The sequence below is a fragment of the Triturus cristatus genome, chromosome 8 (genome assembly GCF_964204655.1).
Source record: "Triturus cristatus chromosome 8, aTriCri1.1, whole genome shotgun sequence".
NCBI classification, from domain to species: Eukaryota; Metazoa; Chordata; class Amphibia; order Caudata; family Salamandridae; genus Triturus; species Triturus cristatus.
Genome location: NC_140591.1, coordinates 317,520,719 through 317,546,073, shown reverse-complemented (window position 1 = coordinate 317,546,073; position 25,355 = coordinate 317,520,719). Strand labels below are relative to the sequence as shown.

Sequence of the window (25,355 nt, the reverse complement as noted above, 5' to 3'; positions counted from 1 at the left end):
CTGGGGGATACGCTTGTCGTCGTGGGGTCCTGCGGGACCAAGAGAGTCTGTGGGAGCCGCGAGCCACTCAGCAGGGCTCAGGTACAAGTTCGGAGGTCTTACGATCTTCAGGGAGCCGCGAGTCACTCAGCAGGGCTCAAGCACGAGTTCGGAGGTCTTACGATCTTCAGAGAGCCGCGAGTCACTCAGCAGGGCTCAAGCACAAGTTCGGAGGTCTTACGATCTTCAGGGAGCCGCGAGTCACTCAGCAGGGCTCAGGTGTTTCCAAAGGCGAATCTGCCGGACAGTCCCAGAGCACCCCTTGTTATAGGGCGACTCCTCTTTGATGTCCGGAGTCTGTGCAGGCAGGGGTCTTGTCACCTGGGGGTTGCTTGTCGGAGTTTTCCTGCCATTGTCTTTTGATCCTTTCAGGGCCGGGTTGGGAGGAGTCCCAGACACCCAGCAGGCGTGGAGCCAGCCCTCGGGGAGGCCGGCGGGCCGATCGAAACCCACCTTCCCAGGGAAGCTCAGAGGTGTGATAGAAACTGCTCCTCCCTCTCTCATCCCAAGGGGAGCGCGATGTCCTCCAGCCGGAGTGGCGCCGCTAGGCCAGGGTCGCGCTGGGGCCGGGCGGCCATCTTGGTGCATGAAGTGGGCACGCGGGCCCGGTGTGGCCGAAAGGAGGAAGGCCACGGACGGGAAAGTCTGGGTCGGGTGTGTGTGTTCTGGTGGGAAGGATCGGCTAGGTCGTGGGTTCGGGGGCTGTGTGAGGTGCAGGGGTCAGGTATGGCTATGTCACGAGGGCCGGGTCTAACACGCGTCCCCCCCCAGCTGAAAGCCGGAGAGAACTACCCATCCTCTTGGGGGTTCTCTTCGCTGAAGCGGAAGAACCGGGAGAGGCCATCGGCGTTGGCGTGGTCAGTCCCAGGGCGATGTTCCACGGTGAAATCCATCCCCTGGAGGGAGATTGACCACCGCAGTAGCTTGGGGTTTTCTCCTCGCATCTGCATGAGCCATCGCAAGGGGCGATGGTCGGTTTGGACCTTGAACTGGGTGCCGAACAGGTAAGGGCGTAACTTCTTGAGGGCCCAGACCACGGCGAACGCCTCGCGCTCGATGGTGCCCCATTTTTGTTCTCTGGGCAACAGCCTTTGGCTGAGGAAGGCCACGGGCTGGTCTAGGCCTTGGTCATTCACCTGGGACAGGACGGCCCCAATTCCATGCTCGGAGGCGTCCGTTTAGACCACAAACTCCTTGGAGTAGTCGGGGGCCTGGAGGACGGGGGCAGTGCACATGGCCGCTTTCAGGGCATCGAACGCCTCTTGGCAGGCAGGGGTCCACTGCACTTTCTTGGGCTGTTTCTTAGACGTGAGTCCCGTGAGGGGACCGACCAGGCTGCCGTAATTCCGGATGAATCTCCGATAGTAGCCCGTGAGGCCCAGAAAGGCTCGGAACTCCGTTTGGGTAGTGGGGGGTTCCCAGGCTAGGATGGCGTCGATTTTGGGCTGTAGAGGGGCGACCTGACCGCTTCCGACCTGGTGCCCCAGGTAGGTTACCGACCCTTGCCCAATCTGGCACTTGCTGGCTTTCACGGTGAGGCCTGCCTGGCGCAGGGCGGTTAGCACCCTCCGGAGGTGCTGGAGGTGCTCACTCCATTCGGAACTAAAAACTGCAATATCGTCGAGATATGCAGCGCTGAATTTTTCCAGCCCGGCCAGGACTCTATTTACCAGTCGCTGGAAGGTGGCCGGGGCATTTTTCATCCCGAAGGGCATCACGCGAAAGCGATAGTGCCCATCCGGGGTGGAGAAGGCGGACCGCTCCTTGGCTCCTTCTGTGAGCGCAATTTGCCAGTAGCCGCAGGTGAGATCGAAGGTGCTGAGGAACCGAGCAGCCCCGAGTCGGTCAATGAGCTCGTCGGCTCGGGGAATGGGGTGGGCATCGGCTCGGGTGACTTCATTGAGTCCTCGGTAGTCCACGCAGAAGCGGAGCTCTGGGGCGATACCGGGGGCAGCTGCTTTCGGGACCAGGACCACGGGGCTGGCCCAGGGACTGTCTGAGGGCTCGATCACTCCCAAGGTCAACATCTTCGAGACCTCGGCCTGAATGCAGGACCGGACTCGATCAGGGACTCTGTAGGCTCGGTGTTTCACCGGTGGGCTGTCTCTGGTGTCCACGTCATGGACACACCAGTCAGTGACTTTGGGGACCAGGGAGAAGAGATCGGAAAACTGCCCTAGGAGCTGGCGGCAATCCTCACGTTGCTGGGAAGTGAGGGATGGGGAGAGGTTCACTCCCTCTACGGAGCCGTCCTTCTCTTTGGTGCACAGGAGATTCGGGAGAGGATCCGACTCCTCCTCGGACCCGTCATCAGTGGCCAGTAGGAGGCTCAGCTCCGTCCGCACAAAGTGGGGCTTAAGGCGGTTCACGTGGAGGACCCGAAGGGGGTCCCGTGGTGACTGGACATCCACCAAGTATGTGACCTGGCTTTTCCGCTCAGCCACTTTGAAGGGCCCGGTCCATTTATCCTGGAGGGCGCAGGGTTTCACGGGGGCCATGACCCATACCTGCTGGCCCGGCTGAAACTCGACCAGAGGGGCATTCTGGTCGTACCAGCGCTTCATCTCCTCCTGGCTCGCCTCCAGGTTGGCCTCGGCCATCTCTCGGAACTTCCTAGTCTGGTTTCGGAGGGTCAGGACGTATCGGAACACATCTCGGGGGGGGCCTCGGGGCGCCGCCTCCCACCCTTCCTTGACCAGGCTGGGGGGCCCCCTGACGGGGTGCCCGTAGAGCAACTCAAAAGGGCTGAACCCCAAGGATTTTTGGGATACTTCTCGGTAGGCGAATAGGAGGCAGGGGAGCAGGACGTCCCACTTACGCCGGAGGGGCCCTTCCAAGCCCGCGATCATCCCCTTCAGAGTCCGGTTAAACCGCTCTACCAGGCCATTCCCTTGGGGGTGGTACGGGGTGGTGTATTTATAGGACACCCCGCATTGTTGCCACAAGGACGTCATGTATCTGGAGATGAAATTGGTACCGCGATCGCTCACGACCTCGCGGGGAAAACCCATGCGGGAGAAGATTCCCATCAACGCCCGGCCCACCACGGGGGCTGTGACGGTGCGCAGGGGGATGGCTTCAGGGTATCGGGTGGCATGATCCACCAGGACGAGGATAAAGCGGTGTCCTTGGGAGGTTGGGGGGTCCAGAGGCCCCACGATGTCGATCCCGACCCGCTCAAAAGGGATACTGACGACAGGGAAGGGTTGGAGGGGAGCCTTGCGCTTTCCTCCGCTCTTCCCACTGGCCTGGCACGTGGGACCGGACTTGCAGTGGGCTTCTACATCGGCTTTCATTCTGGGCCAGTAGAAGTGAGTCACGAGGCGACTGTAGGTTTTGTCCTGGCCTAAGTGGCCTGCGAGGGGAACGTCGTGGGCCAAGCCCAGGAGGAGGTTTCGGAAGCGTAGGGGTACCACCAGCACCCGGCCGGATCCTAGCTCCACCGACTTCTGCTCGCTGTACAAAAGGTCATCCTCCCAGTACACCCGGTGCGTCCCAGTCTGGTCGCCCGCGGCCTGGGCCTCTGCCTGTTGCCGGGGCCCGACCAGGGAAGGACAGGTAGCCTGCTCACGGCAGAACTCCTCTCGGGAGGGGCCCCCCTCGTGGCGCCACTGGGTCAGTTCGGGCAGATCGCTTAACTCGGTGACCTGGGCGGAGTCGGAAGGTGGGGGTTCGTCACTGGCGATCGACCCTTCTTGTGGGGGGATGTGGGGACCCTCGGCGGGGACCATCCTATCTTCCGTGGTCGGGGCGTCGTCGACTTCCCCCAGGGGGGTCAGTCGGGCCGCCATGGATCGGGTGGTGGCGCACACCCACTCCGGGAGGCCCATCATCCCTAGGTGGGTCTTGCGCTCGACTTGTTTCCAGGGGGAACTTTCCAGGTCGTTCCCCAGGAGACAGTCGACTGGCTGGGAGGTCCTCACTGCGACTTTCAGTTTACCGACCACCCCTCCCCACTCAAAAGGCACCAGGGCTACTTTACACAGACTTTCCGTGTTGTCTGCTGAAATGACCGGGCAAAAGACGTTGGGGAGGACCTGGTCTTCGTGGACTAAATGACTGAGGACACCGGTGATGCTGGCCCCGGTGTCACGGAGGGCTTCTACTTGGTGGCCATTGATCGTTACGAGCTGCCCATATTTCTTCGTGTTGGAGGGCAGGAGGCTTCCAGGGACCATTTCTCTATCTCCTAAGGATACTAGGGCCATGGCTGCGGTTTCCCACTCTACGGTCTCCTCAACCTCCTCCCCCAGTGCTACATTGGCTATCTGTCTAGCGGGGGGTGCTGCCTGGGTGGTGTGTGGGGCCATGGGGCATTCAGGGTCGTTGGCGTAATGCCCGGGCTTCTGACAACGGAAACAAGTGATGGTCACCCGGTGCCCCCGTCTCAGGGGGGGGCCGGATACAGCTGGTGGGGGTGCCGGGAAAGGCGGAGGTTGGGTCTTCGGAGGACTAGACTGGGACTCTCTCTGCCCTCCCTGGTTTCCCCCCCCTCTCTGGCGGGGTGGTCCCTGACTGGCTCGGGGGTACTCTCCTACAGGGCCCCGGGAGACCCGGGTGTTGGTCCAGCGATCCGCCTCGACAGCCAGCTTTCTCGGATCCGTGAGCTTGCTGTCGAGCAGATGCTGGCGCAGTTCCACAAAGCAGTTCGCAGCCAGGTGTTCCCACAACATAAGGTCTGTTAGTTCTTCCAGGGTGGTTACCTTGCTGCCCTTGATCCACCCATCGAACGCACGGCTAAAAAAGTTCACATATTCCACCCAGGTGGTGCCCGGGATCTTCCTGCAGTCCCGGAACCGCTGGCGGTACATCTCCGGGGTGAGGCCGTACCTTGTGAGGAGGGCCTCCTTCATGTGGTCATAGGAGGTCTGCATGGAGGTTGGTAGGTCGAGCAGGGTGTCTCTCCCTTCGCTCAGGAATCGTCCCCACAACCCGGCCCCCCAATCCTTCTGCGGGACCCGATGGGAGGCCATGGCGTCCTCGTAGACCCGGAACCACTGTTGAATGTCATCGTTTTTGTAATATTCTTTGACCACATCCTTGGGGATGTAGACCTTCTGCTCCGCCGGGGAGGCCGCCTCTCGGTTCCCCGGGGGCCGCGCTTCTTCGCTTTTTGCTTTTAGCTCCATTTCCTTCAAGCTGCGTTCATGTTCCAGTTGAAGTCTCCTTCCTTCGTGTTCCCGTTGGAGTTTCTTCTCTTCTAGTTCTCCTTGCACCCGCATCTGTTCCACTGCTAGCTTTTTCTCGGCTAATTTCAACTCGCCCTCAATTTTGAGTTTGGCTAATTCGAGTTCGTGATGGCGACTTCTTTCTCTGTCTGCGAGTTCCTCCGGGGATAGGCCCCCGTCTGGTACGAAGCTTCGCGCCTGGTTGCTGCTGCGTTCTCCTTGGGAGGGTCCAGCTTCGTCGCGGGGCTCCACCGCTCCTTCTGGGCGGGGGGCTCCAGAATCCACCCAAGCTCTCAGTGCCTTTTGCATATCTTCTTTGGTGTTGAGACCAGTGGTAGCGATTTTGAGTTCCTTGCAGAATTGCTTCAATTCTCTGTGTGTGTACTCTTCCAGTTGTTCCGCCTGGAACACGGTACTGGTGTCGTTTTCTGTGAGAACCACGGCGTTTCCTTCTGCCATCTTTGTCGGTAGTGCGTCAGCCGTTCACGGTACGATCTCTAGATTATGGGCCCGAATCCCGTCGCTTGCCACCAATGTTAGAAGGCGACCTCAGAGGAGCCCGGAGGGGGCCCTGACTATTCTGAGACCAACCCTCGAGGTATTGTAGCCGGGCACTGGCGGGAGACTCCTCAGGGGAGGAATCTCGTATCTAGGATCGTACACTCGGCACCACACGACAAAGAGACACCACACCGGGAGTTCTTAAGAATAAATCTTTATCAGGTCGGAGTTGTAGGATCTTTATGATCAGCAAGGCAAATATATACAAGTGGAGCGCGGGCTCACACAGTCTTTGAGGGGGGGTAGGAGGTAGCGGGACAGTCTTGGGGGGATATAGATCAAATGCAGGAGCGTACCCGGCGCACAGCTCACAATCCTCGAGCTGGGGGATACGCTTGTCGTCGTGGGGTCCGGCGGGACCAAGAGAGTCTGTGGGAGCCGCGAGTCACTCAGCAGGGCTCAGGTACAAGTTCGGAGGTCTTACGATCTTCAGGGAGCCGCGAGTCACTCAGCAGGGCTCAAGCACGAGTTCGGAGGTCTTACGATCTTCAGGGAGCCGCGAGTCACTCAGCAGGGCTCAAGCACAAGTTCGGAGGTCTTACGATCTTCAGGGAGCTGCGAGTCACTCAGCAGGGCTCAGGTGTTTCCAAAGGCGAATCTGCCGGACAGTCCCAGAGCACCCCTTGTTATAGGGCGACTCCTCTTTGATGTCCGGAGTCTGTGCAGGCAGGGGTCTTGTCACCTGGGGGTTGCTTGTCGGGGTTTTCCTGCCATTGTCTTTTGATCCTTTCAGGGCCGGGTTGGGAGGAGTCCCAGACACCCAGCAGGCGTGGAGCCAGCCCTCGGGGAGGCCGGCGGGCCGATTGAAACCCACCTTCCCAGGGAAACTCAGAGGTGTGATAGAAACTGCTCCTCCCTCTCTTATCCCAAGGGGAGCGCGATGTCCACCAGCCGGAGTGGCGCCGCTAGGCCAGGGTCGCGCTGGGGCCGGGTGGCCATCTTGGTGCATGAAGTGGGCACGCGGGCCCGGTGTGGCCGAAAGGAGGAAGGCCACGGACGGGAAAGTCTGGGTCGGGTGTGTGTGTTCTGGTGGGAAGGATCGGCTAGGTCGTGGGTTCGGGGGCTGTGTGAGGTGCAGGGGTCAGGTATGGCTATGTCACGACCGTTGCACGTTGTCGCAGCGATCTCCTTCTTCTTAGGCAAGCTCATTTTCATCGGCAATCAACAAAATAGATGATGCCCTAAGGTCCTGGGCAGGCGTTGGTTTCTTCACTAACGTTGAGACGAGTGTCACTAAATGGCTACCCCCCTTTGTAGTCCGTCTTTAACCACCCAGGACAGTGACTCAAACAGTCTCTTTCTGCGTTGAAATGTCTTTCTTCCTGGATCGAAGCAGATATCTAGATGTACCAAGGATCGTGTGGTCCGGGAAGACTTCCTCAGATCTTTCAGGTGACACAGCTCGTCCTTTATCTGTGACCAGGATGTCGCGGTTGTCTGTCAACATAGCAGGGCTCACGAAGGAAGAGATTCCCGCACCTGCTGATAGATAGAAGATAAATTGTCAATTAACTGGAACAAATAGTCACTCATCAACATGTCTGGGGTACCTAATACTGGTGCAGAGCAAAGAGCTTGGCGTAACTGTTGGAAGGCATTCAGACATTCAGTAGTCCATGGGAGAGGCATCGGAGTGTCTTTAGTCAAAAGAGCCAACTAAGTTTTAATAATGTGTGAAAAACTGCCTACAAAAAGAAGTGAGGCCAATCAGTGCACGGACATCCTTCTTAGTACGGGGCACAGGAGTATCTAAAATAGTCTGAATGCGGTCTGGTGTAAGTGCACGTCCCTCCTTAGACAGGTGACCTAAATGGGTAACCTGCTGTCTACAAAATTGCAATTTCTTTCGCGAGACTTCGTGATGATGGGAGGCAAGAAATGATAACAATAACAGTGTTCCTTCTTCACACTAGGTAAGGACGCCAGAGCGGCATCCTCAATGATAAGACAGGATCTCTCAACCATTGAATGATTGTTATTTAAAATAACATGCACACCTTCTGGAGAACAACGTATTGTGGCACGAAAATATTTAAGCATATCGATACCCACAATGTTGTCCGGTGTGGTAGGGGAAAGCAAAAATGGACATGCTGCAGTGAATTTATCAAGCCTGAATTCAAGTGGCTGTGAAAGTGGGCTAGGTGTAGGTGTCCCATCGAATCCTATCGTGTTATCATTGTGCCGGACAGGGGAGCTCTAGGAACCAATCTTTTAGATAGCGTACTACAGGTAGCCCCTATAGCAACCAAAAACCGATCAGTAGATCCCAAAACGCTTGTATCAACATAAGGACCCATTTGATCTACTGGCACCTTAACCGGTCCCTTACCCCATCCTAGGCATCCCTATGCATAATCGGAATCTGCAAGACCATCAGCAGAATAAGCAGACATTTCATATTGATTTTGTCTATCAAAAGTATTAGAGTAATTTGGTCCTTCTTCAATTGCTTCAAATCTGGGGTGAGCTCCTGTACCTCCCCTGTTTCCTGAATTCCCTGGGCGTCCTCTCATACTTCCCCTTCCCCGCTGATACTGCTAACCTCGCAAAAGGGGGCACTTCAGGTGTATACATTGCGTGTCCGCCTCTTCCACCTCCCCTAAATGGTGGACCATATACTTGAGCCAACATAACTTTTGTCTTTAATTCTTTAAGCATCTTATCCTCCCTGCCTTTTGTTTCCTGTTCCTGTCGCTCATAATATTGTGCCATGGTCAAAAGGGAAAGTGGGGAAGACGTGGTCCAAGAACTCTCGCTGACCTTCAAGCGACTAGCTATTTCCGGTAACATATTGACGACAAATTTATCGATAAACAAATGTTTACCCGTATCATCGGCCAATGAGTGACCACTAAAATCATGGAATGTCTCCTCAAATCTTGAAAAGAGAACAGAAATTGACTCATCCTTTTTCTGTTTACAGGACGCTAACGTAGTCCAATCTATTTTCTTAGTGGGTATGAGAGTTTTCAACTTAGTCACAATAGCTTTAGGATGATCTAATATCTCCTTCTGAGGTTTCTGCACAGGCTCCCTTTCCGCATCTATTCTTTCTAATTCCACCCAGGTGTCACCAAATGCCGCATTGTCATCTATTTTACATATTGTTCTCCACATATCAGGGGGCAAAATAAGCCCAAAGAACATATCAATATCTGGCAAGGTCATAGTGCAGGAGCTAATGGCTCCTTCCCCCTCCTCATAGAAGGCGGCAGGATTTTTGTGGGGGTCGGGCAAAGCAGCTTTAATAGCCATCACATCAGCTCTACTGCAAGGAGTGTAAACCCAATTATATATAAAATATCCCTTTGCATCATCCGACGTTTTATCATTATTGGTTCCCGCACCCTTCGGAGGAACATACAGGGGTGCAGCTTCATGCATAGGTTTCATAGCAGACTCACTACTACTAGGTTTATTCGCACCCACCAAAGCATCTACTTTCTTTGCCTGAGATTGAACTGCTTCTGCAACTGTATTTTTCCTAGCTAATTCTTGTTCCTTACGCAAACGCAATGTGTCATCTCGTAATTTGACCATCCGTCTAATCATATCAGGTAGGTTTGAAAAAAGTAAAATCCCATCTCCTAACTGTTTATAATCAGTACTTATATCATCTGATTCTGTTGCATTAGGAATATTTCGCCAACCATATATTACCTCCCAAGAGAATTTTTCTACAAAAATAAAACTGTTTGGCGTCTTTCCAAGTCTGAACTGTAACTGTGAGGGCCGTTGCTGTAGTAGTCCGACGTGCTTCCCCTCTAGCACTATCCTGCAAGTTATCTTTCTCTTCCCTAGATAAAGTAGAGCGAGTCTGCTGCCCAATTTGCTTATCTTTATCTTTTTCTTCTGATGACACATTCTCCTTATCAAAAACGTCATCCTTAAGGGCACTTGGAGTGGGGAATTTATACGGGGGTGGGGATTGATATACTAGGATGCAGTCATCCTGAGGTTTATTAAGTATGGGATAAATAGGGCGCCATTTACCTCTAATTGACGTTCCCTATCTTCTTTTTCTATTTTTTCTTTCTTTTTTTTTTTTATTCTAGCGCTGTTTTGATATATCATTTTTCGTTGTTCTTTTTCTGCTATAACTTCTGCTCTCTTCACTCTCTCTCGTACTTCTTTTTCTCACATACGCACACAATCAAACATATCCTGTCTATTTTTTCTTTCAAATAAACACTACTCTACATATTGAACCTTTTTAAAATCAAATGACCCATTCACAGGCCATTGCAGATCAGAATCTTCCTTTGTGTATTTGTTCCACAGTGTACTGTACATTATGGAAGAAATACCATATTTGACATATATGTCTTTATTAGGTGTCCCCTCTGGGGGAGGCGGCTGACTTTTTTTTCTCAAGCTTAATTTGGTACCACCAGAGCAAAAATACCACCTACGTAGTGTGCTGACAACAGGTATGTTTCACCTAAAATTTGTAAAATATCACTTCAAATACTTCAAAAGGAGAAAAATCTCCACATTACCTGCCTTCAATTTTTGCAAAAAGTGAATGACAAATCCAAACCAAGAGACCTAGGCCAAACAAATCAAGAGTGCCGCTTCAGCGACCTTACCAAACAGAAGTCTCCAACTTCCAACTGCCGATCTCTGGTTGACCTAATGGTCACTGCAAAATTACGCCAAAGAAAACCCCATTTGAGACCGGCACCCCCTGGAGGGTCAAATCGGGAAAACCGGAAAAGTCACGTCGGCCTGCAAAGACAAAGGTCTCCTCGTGCAGTGCGCTTCCTCAGTGAAATTTCAATCTTCCGTCAAGACCACTCCTTCAGGCGGCTGCATCTCTGATTGGGTCCCACGACGAGCGCCAACTGTGGAAATATACCCTTTTTAGGGGTACACTGGTGCATGGTCCCCCTCTTGTCCACGGGTCCATAGACCAACAAAATAGAGATCGACACTTAAGTTGGAAATAAATAACAAGTTTATTAATCACTCATGAGTGGGACCACGTCCACACAACACTCTCAAGTGCTGCCTGGAGGTAGTACATTGAATTCACAGTACACAGGTCTTATATACAGGTTTTGTTCAGTGTAAGCATGTGAACAGAAATAGGAAGAACACGTTTTAGAAATAGTTATCAGCAAACAAGGACAGATGAAAAACCACATGGTCACCAAAGTGGGAGGGGGAGCAGGAATGCTTATGATAGCAGTAAATGATTGACAGTTAACATCTGGGACCAGGTGTTCTGGCAGCTACAAACTCTCAGCACATACATTGCTTTTAGCTGAGTCAGGAAGTCAACTAAAACAGATAGCACAGGCAGAAAAAGACGAGCAGCAGAGAACAGGAGAATTACGAAGGAAAGGAAATGGACACCACAGCCAAAATGGCTGTCGCTTATGCCAAGTAAAATATTACACGTTTTCCACACCACCTGCCACACAGAAAAGTGCTATGATGTGGCCAGCACTGGCCACGCCACATCATTATTTTCTGTGACTTTCAGCCATGCTGAACCACAGATGTGCTGCTATGCAGCATGGCTACAGGACATTCATATTGACAACGCCAAGAGCTCTTGCATTGCCAAAACCTATTGCTTTTGCCAATGATTATTGGCTGATGTTTCTCCACAGATTAACTCCGTGATCCAGGCCTGCTTTTGCCAGCTACTTCTTTCACATATTTTACACTTGTTTTACTTTACTCAACAGATAACACCTATGAATGTCTTTATTTCGTCTCACCTGGACTTTAATTTGGTCTATCTGGAATTCCCAAAGAAAGTGACATTTACATTTCAACTGATGCATAATGCAGCAGCCCCAATATTTCATGAGGTTAAACGTTCCAATCAAATCTCTACATTGTCTGCCAGTTGCTGCTTTGATTACATATAAATCTTTCTTTTCTCCATAAGTCAGTTTCCAGTGAGAATTCTCCACCTTTGTTGTCTTGTTTTAAAATGTGGAACACCAAATGATTTCCAGTACCAGCTTGTGCTATTCAACTGCACACTCAGTATCCGTACCCAATGTTTAAATTCTGGACAATGACTGAGGGATCCACCACTATAAGTCCCCACCCTGGCAACTGCTGATTCTGAAACCAATTCAACTTTATCTTGCACCCTAAAATCACAATCCAAAATATCCTAAATTCATTTGTTGCCCAACATAACGCTGTTCACAGATAAACATAAAGTCGAAATGTGACTGTTTTTCATATATCTTTTTTTCTTTTTGTTTTTCTAAAGTATGTCTAAAGAATTAAATCCAGCCATCAATTTTCATTGCCTGACAACGCGTGTCGGCCCCATTGGGACTTCCTCATTTATTAATATTGGTAATTGTGGGCCCGATTCACAGAACTAACTTAAGACAAAATCCTAAACTTACTACCATTTTGGTATTCACAGAAGGCACTTACTCATTTTGGTATTCACAGAAGGCACTTACTCATTTCGGTATTCACAGAAGTTAGGAGTCCTAATTTTAGGACTCCTAAATGCCTTCTGTGAATACCGAAAGTCTTAAAATTAGGATTTTTCTCAGTTTAGTAGTAGTATAGTTAGGACTCCTAACTTTAGGACTCCTAAATGCCTTCTGTGAATACCGAAAGCCTTAAAATTAGGATTTTTCTCAGTTTAGTAGCTAAACGGTTTAGTAGCTAAACGGTTTAGTAGCGGCGGTTAAGCAGTGTTTACTAGGTGTGGTTTCGGTCCCTAAAAAGTGAACCCGTATGAGATACAAATTTGCTCTTCTGAGCCTTGTCTTGGCTAAGCGTCGTATTGCAATACAATGGATTCATACTATCTCCCTGGCTGGATAGCTGGAGGGCAGATATACGCGAGCGAGGTTTGGCTGAGGAGTGCCTTCTGCAGGCTATATGTACAGATGAGAATGCAGAGCGTGATCTGGAAGAGTGGGGTGATATGCTGGAATGTTTGCAGTCAGCCGAGGGTCAGGGTGAGAGGAAAGAGGTGTCTACAGAGACGTCAGGACATGCCAACCCTACACCGACCCCAGAGGGTGACCCCATGTTGGATTGACTGGGCTCTAGCATAATCCACACTGGTATGGGATGAGTAAACCGTAGTACTGAAGACTAGGTTAACAATGGGGTGGGCTGATGTCTTGGGCAACAGGCCTTGCAAACGATGGTTGTGCCGGCCTCCCACATATGCTACTACTGGGGCTCTGACATTGCTGCTGACTAGTATCGTTATCCCTGCACTCTGCACTGCGGTGGTCTGCGGCCCTGGTGGTACCGGTTGAACCCCCCCGCCCCCCAACCCCCTCCACATACTGTAGTGGCCTTCATTGGAGAGCTGAGGGGCTGGCTCCTGTATATTCTGAAATCTCTGCCTGCCACTCAATAATGCTACTTTAGGTATTCTGTTTTTCCTTTTTGGTATGGGTTCCCGCCACCAGTCACTGCCAAGGTTCTTTTTCGTCTTTATTCTTATTTCTTGTATTACAAGCTATATTAGTTAATGCTGAACATATTTCTCCTTTGTGGGAACGGCTCTGTATGCCACACAGGTTACCGTGTGCCCAGCGATGAAGCTACCGAGCAGAGCACATGGGCACTCAGGCAGACCGCTGTGACACAATGTACTGATACTTCGCTGATCTCTGATGCACTGTAAACTGCAGGGTTAACATGTACTGTGATATCTGTGCAGTATTGTAATAAGTTTAAAAAAACATATTTATAGATTGAACTTGGGTGTTGAAACCACAGCATGCACACCCTTGGCACACTGTCTCCAGTAAAGCATGAAAAACTCCAGCGTTCATGACCCCTGCACTTCCTCTCACGGTGTGGTACCCCAAAAAATCATGACTCATGATTTGTATCTACGCAGGTTCCTCATGCTTGTCTGACGTCACTTCTCGTGGAGTTTTCTTAAAAGAAAGTTTTTCTTCTGCAATACCAGACTTTGCAATCTTAAGAGGAAGCCTTCTGTTGTGAAACAGAGACACTTCACATTATGAAGGGGAAATGCTGTTAGCAGAAAAAAGCAAAAATATATGGTGAACGTGTTTTTTTATATTTCATTACTCTAGTGGAATACAAGAGTTTTCTATACATAGTATGATTGGTAAGGTATGTAATACTTACAACAATTTACATGGCCCTTTTATGTATGATGATGGACGGAGCTCTGAAACTTTTCAGACACTCACCGCCAGTTACAGATCTGGGTTGAATCCATCACTTTGCCACCCCAGTACAGACACAGCTATATGCAAATCAGTCTTGACCCTGTGCTTCATGGGAACAGTCCAGCCCGAACTGCCAAGCCATGTCGTCCCTGGACCAGAAACAAGCATCCTGGGACCGGTTTCGGGTTAACAGGCTTCATCAGCCAGGCTAGCTTGAATCCAGTGGCAAAGTGAGCAAGGGACCCACGTCTGGGCATACCCTGCCAACTTAGGGCGAACAAAGCAAACACAAGGAGATGAGGGACCGAGCACTGCAACTTTTCAGACACTCACCCCCAGTCCAGATCTGGGTTTAATCCATGATCGTTCTTTAGCTCACCTCGCCACCTCAGTTCAGACCCAGCCATATGCAAATCAGTCTTGACCCTGTGCCTCATGGGAACAGTCGAGCCCGAACTGCCAAGCCAGGTGTTCCCTGAACCGGAAACAAGCATCCTGGGACCGGTTTTGGGCTACCAGCCCTCATCAGCCAGGCTCGCTTGAATCCAGTGGCAAAGTGAGCAAGGGACCCACGTCTGGGCATACCCTGCCAACTCAGGGCGAACAAAGCAAACAAAAGGAGATGATGGACGTAGCGCTGAAACTTTTCAGACACTCACCCCCAGTCACAGATCTGGGTTGAATCCTTCATCGTTCTTTAGCTTACTTCGCCACCCCAGTTGAGACACAGCTATATGCAAATCAGTCTTGATCCTGTGCCTCATGGGAACAGTCCAGCCCGAACTGCCAAGCCACGTCTTCTTTGGACTGGAAACAAGCATCCTGGAACCGGTTTCTGGCTAATCAGCCGTCATCAGCCAGGCTAGCTTGAATCCAGTGGCAAAGTGAGCAAGGGACCCAAGTCTGGGCATACCCTGCCATCTTAGGGCGAGCAAAGCAAACACAAGGAGATGATGGATGGATGGAGCGCTGAAACTTTTCAGACACTCACCCCCAGTCACACTGGATTCAAGCTAGCCTGGCTGATGAGGGCTGTTAGCCTGAAACCGGTCCCAGGATACTTGTTTCCGGGCACAGGGAAGACATGGCTTGGCAGTTAGTGCTGGACTGTTCCCTTGAGGCACAGGGTCAAGACTGATTTGCAAATAGCTGTGTCCGAACTGGGTTGGAGAAGTGAGCTAAAGAACGATGATGGATTCAACCTAGATCTGTGACTGGGGGTAAGTGCCTGAAAAGTTTCAGCGCTCCGTCCATCATCTCCTTGTGTTTCCTTTTATGTAGATGTCATATATGCTGACCTATTTTATGGTTCAATTATTTTTTTTCATGTTTTCTGTCCCTGGTATCAGCTTGATTTTAGATGCTTTTAAGCTGTGCCTGGTGCAAGTTGCTCTAAAAAATAAAATCACAGATAAATTATCTGATTTATGGAAAAAAAGGCACCACGTGAACCAAAGAAATGCCGCTACAGAAATCTGTTTACATTTTCTGTTGTATTTTGCATCCAGGCCTCTTTATACACATGAATGCAAAACACTTATTTGAACAACGATGTCATGTACGGCACTCACACATCCAGTTCGAGTTCACACAGTTATGGCATAGCGGGCATTTCCGTAGTCCAGTCGGCTGGTGATGAGGGCTTGGGTGACTTTTTTCCTGGTGCTGATGGGGATCCATCCGAAGATCTTACGCAGCACGCGGAGGGTGTGGAAGCAGGAGGAGACTACTCTGTTGATCTGGCGCTCCACCGAGAGATTGCTGTCCAGGATAATGCTGAGGTTGGGTGCGTGGTCGGTGGGGGTAGGTGAGGGTCCGAATGCTGTGGGCCACCATGTGTCGTCCCATGGGGGGGGGTGTTCCTTCTGAAGATGAGCACTTCCACCATGTCCATGTTTAGCTTCAGGCAGTTGGATCTCATCCAGTCGGCGAAGTTGGTTGTGGCGTTTTGGAAGTTAGATCTGGTGGTGGCGGTGTCTTCTGTGAGCGAGTGGATGAGTTGGTTGTCGTTGGCATATGAGGCGATGTCGAGTCCGTAGGTGCTGACAATGTCGGCCAATGGAGTCATGTAGGCGTTGAAGAGTGTGGGGCTGAGGGAAGATCCTTGGGGGACAACATAGATGATGCTTTTGGGTTCAGAGGTGAAGTGCGGTAGGCGGATTTCTTGTGTGCATCCTGTGAGGAAGGAAGAGGTGGAGGAGGAGCAGGGCTGCTGTCTTACCTCAGTCGAGGATGGATCTGATGTCGTCAATTGCAGTTATCAAGGTGGTCTCTGTGCTGCGGTTGAAGTGGAAGCCGAACTGGGAGGCATTGAGTAGGTTGTTTCCTTCCAGGTGATCCGTGGGCTGGCGATTGATGGCTTTCTCCAGGACCTTGACTGGGAAGGGAAGCAGCATAATGGGGCGGTAGTTCTTGAGCTTGCTGGGATTGGCGGAGGGCTTCTTCAGAAGAGGTTTAACCTCTGCATGTTTCCATGCATCAAGGATGGTGGCAGTGGGGATGGATGAGTGGAGGATATTAATGAGTGTGCAGTTGATTTCCTTCTGTCCCAGGCGTGGTGGGGTTAGGGGTCGGTCGGGCATCCAGAGTGAATCGAGGTCATGATGGCTGTGATGATTGGCGTGGTGAGTGGTGTCCAATCGGTGAGCATGTGGCTGTGGGAGCCATCAGTGTGTGTCAGGAGGTGTCCGAAGTCGGTAGGCAGCGGGTCGAAGCTGCTGTAGATGTCTGCTATCTTGTTGTGGTAGTAGTCCGCCAGGGATTCCCAGAGGGCTTGGGAAGAGCACATCATGGTCTTGGTGGCAAAAGGGTAGGAGGATTCTCTGATGATGCCGAAGAGTTCTTTAGTATGATTGGTGCTTGCCTCCATGCGGATGGTTAGCGCATCTTTTTTGGCTTCTTTGGGGTGGTGGTGGTATTTGCTGAGGGCAGATTTGAAGGTGGTGAGGTCTGAGGGGTTCCTGCTGGAGCACCATCATCTCTCTAGTCGCTTGCACTCGTGTTTGAAGGCCCAGAGATCAGGGGTGAACCAGCTGGCGTATTTGCTGGATCTGCTGGTGCTGGGGGCGACTGTGTCTGCACAGTTCAAGATCCAGTAGGAGAATTTTTGGGCGGCTACCTCAAGGTTTCTGTTGGTGTCAAGTCTGGTTGTGTTGAGGGCGGCAGTCCATTGGGTCTCAGTGATTTTGTTCCATCTGTGGTTTGCAGGGGTGGGGGCTTGGAGGTGGGTTGTGGTGAGCCTGCGATGGTGAAGTGGATGATGCTGTGGTTGGTCCAGGGGAGTTCGGTAGCATGGCTGAATTTGATTCTGTCACTGGCTGTGAATATTGGGTCATGGGTGTGTCCTGCGTGGGGCTGGTGACTAGTTGCGTGAGTCTGATGTTGCTCATGCTTTCCAAGAGGTTAGTGGAGTTGGTGTCATTGGGGTCGTTGCGGTGGAAGTTGAGGTCACCGAGGAAGGTGTAGTACTTGGAGTAGATTGCCAGGGGGAGCTGGGGCAGGGGGCCAGGAGTCTGCAGATGAGGGTTCCATTGACGGTTGTGTTCGCATCAATTCCGATTTGGAAGTTGAGCTGTTCTATGATTGATGAGATGTCGTCTTCGGTGGTTGTGCATTGGAGGGTATCCTTGTGGATGATGGTGATGCCTCCTCAGTGTTTGTTGGTGTGCTGTCTGTGTATCATCTTGTAGCCACGAGGCGTTGCAGTCGTGTTGTCGGGGGTTAAGGACGGTGTGAGCCTGGTCTTGGTGATGAAAATCATGTGTGGGTGGAAGTGGGGATGGTGTTCCAGATTTCTGTGGTGTGCTTGCAGAGGGATAGGACGTTGAGCAGCATGCACTAGAGCTGTTCAGAGGGTTGGAGGTCAGCAGCGTGGTGCACAATGACAGGTTTGGTGTTTCAGGTGAATCGGCAGTGGTGGCCGGCAAAGGGTCCTTCTATGTATCTCGGGGAGGAGATGCTGCAGTTGTTGTTGTGGTCTCTGGGGCCAGGTCTAGGTCGGAGGTGGTGTAGCGATGGATGGCAGGAGAGCCAGAGTTCCTGGTGCTGGGTGCGGTCCAGGCAAGGACGGGTTTGCCTTTGAAGCGCTGGTGGCGCAACCATGCTGCAGCCTCCATTACATGGGTCCTAGCAGGGGGAGTGGTGGTGGAAGGCGGGGTTGTAGAGGATGGTGAAAAAATGGCGGGAAGGTACACCAGACTAACTATTACAGGAATGGAAGGGCTGAGTGGCGCAAATGTTCAACAACACATGACACTTGCAACAGTGGAGTGACTAGCACAGGAAATGATGGGAAACGTTTGACTGTACATATGCAGTAAAATAATGGACTAGGCTAATACAGAATATAAAAGGCTGACTGGTATGACGATTAACAGAAAGTGAGGCCTAACATGATGCAGAAAAAGAAATGGTGACACACAGCACAAAAACGCTATTTTAAAAATTCCAAAAAGGTTAAAGGGGTGGGCAGAGCCGCAAAAGGCAGACTTTAGGTGGTCAGAGGCTGAATCTGGCAGCGAGAATGGGCTGGGGAGCGGCCCGCAACGCGAGTAGAGCAGAGCTAGGCGAGGGCAGAGGGTGGGGTCGGCAGGCTCAGGCAGCGGAGCCGGCAAGGCTTGACCAAGGCGATGTGGAGAGCTGGTGCAAGGACCCACTCAAGTAGATAAACTCCGCTTTAATATTCAAAGACATATAAGATAACAGTTTAACCCATCCGCACTCACATGTAGAAACAACCTCACAGGGAAAAACATCTACCAGTAAAATATTGTTGGAAAGCTCCTTCCCAATACACTCATAGTGGCAATTCATGCAGCCACCCCTGCAGGCCTTGTGGCTTGTAAATGAGTTTGGAGACGTAAATATTGTTTTCCAGTTCAATTCTAAAAATGGCACCACAAAGTACACTAAATGGCCTTCATTGTGTTAGTTAATTAACAGTATTCCTGAAATATCTGAAAGCAAATTAATTAAATCTGAGAGGCCTCTGCTCCTGTCCAAAACACCTTTCTTCAGTTCATCTATGTCTCTGTTTCCCTCACGTCTCGTGTCGGCCTCCCCTTATCTTGCCGCCGTGTTCTTTACTGCCCTCACAGACTTTAGGGCCTGTCCTCAAGAGCATCTGCGTAAGGAAAACAGAACTACCAGAGTTTTACACACTCTTACCTGCCTTTTCAAATCGGCCCCAAAACGTCTACCTTCCTATCAGTAAGTGCCAACATTTCTGTTTGTACTAATTGACAAATGTAATTAGGATTCATATCCTAAACTACAAGTATGTTTCACTCTTCATAGAGCTACAAATTAATTTGTAGTATCGTCCCTTGTGCACATGTAACGTATGTTGATAGTAATCCTTGGTATGCAGAATTAGAGAGTTTTGTAGATTAGGGGTGTGCAAAATGTGCATAATTTGCTTTCGCATAATAACTCAAAATTTTGGGAAAATTAGGTGTAATTATGTGAAGTGTCATTTAGCACAATTTTAGTGTGTAAGGCGTCCTTCTATCAGGTTTTGACATGAGTACTCATTTTGCACTAATAAATAGCGCAAAAAACACAAGTGGCAGAAACAGCCATTCACCCTCTGATTGTTCATGTTCCTGTGCTATAATATTGTAGTGAATGGCAAGCATAAATCCTCAATGTGGCATGATGCCATCATTTCAGAAATTTCTCATAAGCTTTAAACAAAATTCTCGAAATTACTTGGGCGTAATTTAAATTTGACCAATGTCTAGTGTAGAGGTGCTTTGTTGGTAACGGTCTGTACCAAAATGCACCTGAGAAGAGAAAGAGAAACACCATACTGTACCTAAGATTGTGTACAGCAGGCAATCCGCAGGGAAATCTAGTTAGAAGATCTTCGTCATGGTCTGTGGTTTACTCCCTCCATTTTTTACTCAGTTTCTCTAAATTTGGAAAAATTTGTAAATAAAGTAACCACTTTAACTGCTAGATGGCACCCGCTTCACCTCGCTTGGTGGGATCATTTGGATACTATCAAAATGATGCTGAGCTCCATTGTATTGTTTACTATATCAAATCTCCCGGTGACCATACCTTGTAAATACTTCAAGAAGATTAATTCTATCCTCCTTTCATTTCTTTGGAGTTATAAAAAATCTCATATGTCCATACTTAAATTAACCTGCCCAAAGTCAGAAGGTGGGATTAATTTCCCGGACTTTTCTAATTACCATAAGGCTTTTCTGTTACGTCAGATGGCTTTCTGATCCCACATTTATATGCCCGCTGTGGGTGGATATGGAAAGGTCTTTTCCCCTTCCCTTTTCCTTCAAGGGATATTTATCCTTTACTCGCAAACCACAGTCCCTTTCTACGCTTATTCTTAAAAACTCATGTAGATTACTGGATTCCACTATCCGTAACTCTCCTACAGACACTCCCACTTTTCTTAACTCTACCATTTGGCATAATAAAATATATTAGTTAATAATAAATCCATTTATTGGAAAACTTGGAGAAATAAGGGTATAATTTGGATCCACCAACTCTATGAACGTGATAGTTTACCTTTCTCCCAAAATCGTCATCAGTTTAATTTACCCTCATCATTTGAGCACAAATACAAAATATTATGTAATGCTCTACTGCGTATGAAAGTAATCAATTTTCTCTTCCCTCAGCTTCGTCTTCTGCTAACTTTTGGTCTATTCTGTTGCATTCCTCCCCAAGAGCATCTTCCATTTATTCTTATTTACTCTCCCTGATTCCAACAGGACTAAATCAAAGGTGGAATTGGCTTGGGAAACCGATTTTGAGGTTAACTGGTCAATTTCTTTTTGGGCAAAAATCGGGAATAAAATCATGAAGCCCGCCAGAGCAGCAAATACCACGCAATCCCTCTTCTTTATTTATAATAGACTCTTACTAACTCCCACCCATCTGCACACAATGCACCCAGCTACAACAGGTGCTTGTTGCACATGCTCTTTCACACAGGCAGATTTAAAACATCTACTTTTTACATGCCCTTCTGTGTTGCGTTTTTTGACAAAAGTTTGGGTTCAAATTAATTTAATATTTCACATTACTGTTCCCTTTTCTTTTTCTGCAATTTTTCTTGGTAGCATCTCTGAAGCTTGGCGCTCAGCCTCGTGCGACACTCATATTCTGGCTCTCTTATTGGCAGTGGCCTTCCAACAAATCACCAAGCATTGGAAAGATTCTACCAAACTGCCATTTTAAGCCTGGTGGTATGCAGTGTGCTATCATCATAGATTGGACACAAACTTTGTTTCTCCTAGGTCCTTGAGTGTGGGCAGTTCTTGAAGCTATAATGACTTGGGTACACCAATTGAAAAGAAAAACATTAGTTATGTTCTCCAACGAGACTATAAAGCTATTCACCTACATACATTAACCAGCTGTCTTACATGAGTCGCTGTTAGCGATAAACCAAAGGTAACACAAAAACAATGAGCAGCCCACACACCAAAAAGCATGCACTTTGATCTCCTTTCAACAACTGGTTCCAATGGGTACTGCTACAAATAAATTTGTATTGAGAATGAATGGTGCTCTTTGAAAATTCAATGCAAACCCGTAAGAGCTACTTATGACAGAACAGGGGTCATTGTAGAATGCATGTTCACCCCTGGGGAACTCCAATGGCGCTCTTGATAGAAAAGAAATGTTTATTGTTACCCAGTGGTCCTCAGTTCATCGACCTGTGCTAGAAGGATGGAAGGCTGAGTGGATCCAACAAGATCCAAACCTTTGGCCATGAGGGAGGAGCAAACACAGACCCCTGGAGCTGAAACATTGGTCCAGTGAGCCCCCAGACCCACTTTATAGGGGAGGTCAAGTGTAATTGAGGAAGCAGCCGAGGCCTATGAGTGGAGGTGGAAAGGAGCACCTCTGGGACATACAGTAACTCTAAATGTTATCACCTCATCACTGAAAACCTACATGCAGATTCTATGGGGAATTGTTTCTCATGTGTTGTGATTTGCTGAGATCAGACCCGTAGGTCCAGACATGGGCACTGGATGAAAGATAAGCGGGACTTACAGCTCCTCGTTTCCTGCTGTGATTAAGTATTCCTCTCTGCAGATGGCTTTTTAACTCTCTGCGCACAAAGAAATAAGTGAACACATGTAGCGGGGGCAGATTGCAATACTGCTTCTATGGGAACATCGTCAGCTTCCCTCTGGCACATGCAGCACCGTTTGCAGAGCTGCTACCAACCAAAACGGAAATGAAATGCTCCTTCCCTCTCGAAATATCTTGTTCTGCAAATTCCCAGTGGCGGATTTGTTCCTCGCTGCCTACTTTCCTTCTGTTCTTTTTTTCCTATCATCGACAATGTGTGTTTGTTGTTGTTCCTGCCACCTTTTCAAATGATGGAGGCTCTGTGTGGAAATTGCAGAGCAGGAATAGGTTTGATGAAAAAAAGATGTAAATAAAGGGGTCTAAATTATAGCACTTTGTTTGGGAAAGAAATGCACTTTCAAACTTCGTTTTCTCCAGAACTGGAATGAGTGCCAAGGAGGAGTTTCCGTAACAACAGCCTCTCACCTACAAACCTTCCTATAAGAATATGACACATCTGGGCATATGTTTGCATTCACGCCTGGTCCTGGCATTCATCAATAAATGCCAACAGTATTTACCTTGACTTTGAGGTGCTAGTCCTACTGAAAGGATAGCGCGGGTGAGTGGCGTGCTGACCATGAAGGATCTTTCCATCATTATTTATTGTATGACAGTTTAAAACATGAGTTATTGGAGAATGTTTGTGGCGCCAAGAAGACCCGTAGCTGGATTCAGCACATCTTGTTAGTGAACAACGCATGAAGCAGTGCGGTAGCGCAGCTCAGTGGCTCGACTAGTCTTTGCTGAAACCCTGATGAGTTCCAATGCCGGCAGGGTCGACTCAGCCCTTCATCCCTGAGGTTGGTACATTGAATACCAGTAAATTGGGCAACAATAATACCTGCCATTTGAAGAGTTTAGAAACAGAAATGGGAATGTGTAAAATGCAATTTATCTTATGTTTGTGTGCTGACATCTCATCATGCTTGCCACACGCCACATCTGCATTGTGTTGAATGTCTAAAGCCACAGCTGGCAAAGTATGGGCTGCAAAAAAAAACTAATACAAATTAGGGAGCACCTTTCAAAAGCCCTTTGCACGTTTGGTGCAGGTTCTTCCAAAGATTCGATGGTGTACAGTGGTCATACGCTTAATGCTTGCTGGCACCATGTCACATGCCAGGCTGGAACACCTAGGTTGCAAACATGGCGGCAGGGCCTGTGTTCACACTGACTACTACCCCAGGGCATTTAATACCAGATACCTCAGAAACTAGAACAGAGTGTGCCTTGAGTGGAAAGCTGCCTGTGTGGGTGGGAATATTTACAGTTGGGTTGTTTCATACATTCTTTAATAGAAACGACACAATTCACTGATTTGAGACTCCATTAAAGTCAGGGAGGGCATTGCAGATGGCCTGAGCGAGCCAGTCTCATCCTCAGAGTGTGAAAGTCACATCCAATTAATGAAACTCTGGCCTCAAAGAATATCGTCATGCTTTCAGGTGGTATAGCCATCATTCGTGCAGCAGGTGCAGTAGCACCAGGGCCCATGACTGTCAATGACTTCCCAACCAGTGGAGAAGCGACCTGGTTAATTCAATAGCCTGACTCATCCTGTCAGGAGGAGTAGAATGGAGGGGAAGATGTCATTCATCTACTTTATTTGATTAATCCATTACTTCTCTGCAGATGAAGTAGATTATTCCCCTTTTTGTTTGTTTTTCCTATACGGATACCTTACAGTGGAATGGGCTCCATCAGCTCGAATTGCCCTGGTGCAGGCTGCAGGAGTCCAGCAGAGTAGTGGAAAGAAAAGACGGCTGTCAGTCAGCTGATGTTCTCGTGCTGCCCGAGAGACAAGACGAACACCCAGGTGCTCATTGTGCTGCTGTTCACCCGCTGGCGCGTGCCTCGCATGTCGCGAGAGCTCAAAGTGCAAGGTCAAAGTATTAGCCGAGCTCAGTTAATGAATGCCTCTCAGAGGAACGTCTCCGCCTCCCAGGTGCGAGGCTGCCCTTTCCCAGGAAGGGCAGAAATACATCGAATGCAGGAACCCCAGGATGCCTTCAGTTTCATGCTTGCTCTTTCAGTGTGTGTGCGGGACACCAGTTCCGGTCTGCGAAGCCGAGGGGCGTGATCTTACGGTTTGTATTTTAAGGATGTTATAAGCCAGTGAAGAGTTTGTCCTAAACAAAACAGAAGGGTTTCAGTACATGTAACAAAGACAGTAAGTGTTCTTTTTGTCAGGTGCGTTGCCGTTTTGGAAAATGTTATAGTTGTTACATAGGCGATCTTTTGTTTTCTGCATGCACTCTGCAGCCCACCAAAGTGACGAAATTGTCTGGACCTTACTGTCTTCTTTCTGTGAAAGGCGAAACATTTCACGCGTTGGCCCGTTTTATATGGAAGGATGTCTGACTGAGATTGTCACACTTTGAATGTTACCAATTGGGGAATCCGATGGAAAATGGCTGAAAAGTGATTACAGATAAGCATGTTGTGTTTAATCTCTTTGCATTTTGGTGACTTTTACACTTAGTTATTGCATATTCTGGATGCACTTTTACCAATTTCTAGTGACGTTGTAAACTCTGGAAGGAGCAAGTTTGATTTCTTTCTACTTACTGCTTTATTTTTTATCCGTCTTTCCTTTGGCAAGAATTGTGATTCTTGCGCCAGAGTTAAGGCTGCTGTGCCTTGTCAGTGCTTGATTAGCTGAAGGGTTTAGATCCTGGTTAATATGTGAGTAGGTTATCTGCCTCCAGTAATCGGATTTTTATAAAAGGCCAGAGTCCTTTCTCCTTTCGTTTGCCCGTGGTTTGCACCCACAGGCACAGAGATGATTCGTGAGGTGTGCTTTTACTGGGAGGTTATATTTACATGTGCACATGGACGCTCAGACACAAACGCTTACATACCTATATAAACATATTGCCATTGACGCACATGCATATTTACTCTCCACGCACTCATGCACATCACACATATTCGAAGGTATATTCCATGAGGAAATTGGAGAGATTGACGACTACCTCAGATTATGGAAACAGTATTGAAACATATGTTTGAATGATTGAATTACGGACACCACATTCGTCATCATCTTACCTCCAATTCCTTCCTTGCACTGAAAGCAACCCCTCAGGGGGTTTGCATTGTATAACTAACACTGCAACATGGCACACATATAACACACATGCTTCTCTTATGCACCCGCAAACCTAGAATCGATTCACCAGGCACACACACAGCACACTTATTCCCTTATGCATCCACAATCAACCAATCACAGTCATCCTGAGGTGTCCAGACACTTCACATCTATTGGTAGAAAGACACATAAAACCACAAGGAGGGTGTGGGGAGG

At 49.1% G+C, this 25,355-nt stretch overlaps 1 protein-coding gene across 4 annotated transcripts in view; it reads left to right on the top strand.

Annotated features, from left to right (window-relative positions):
- SPATA13 (spermatogenesis associated 13) overlaps positions 1-25,355 on the top strand; it is a 158,203-nt gene that overhangs the window by 42,636 nt on the left and 90,212 nt on the right. The window contains exon 1 of one of the 4 annotated variants that reach the window (XM_085621602.1): positions 23,990-24,132. The exons of the other annotated variants lie outside the window; for them this stretch is intronic. Within the exon in view, the coding sequence (XP_085477728.1) occupies positions 24,049-24,132 (84 nt within the window). The 5' untranslated portion in view covers positions 23,990-24,048. Of the gene's footprint in view, positions 1-23,989; positions 24,133-25,355 lie in introns of those variants that run through there. 4 annotated transcript variants of the gene reach the window in all.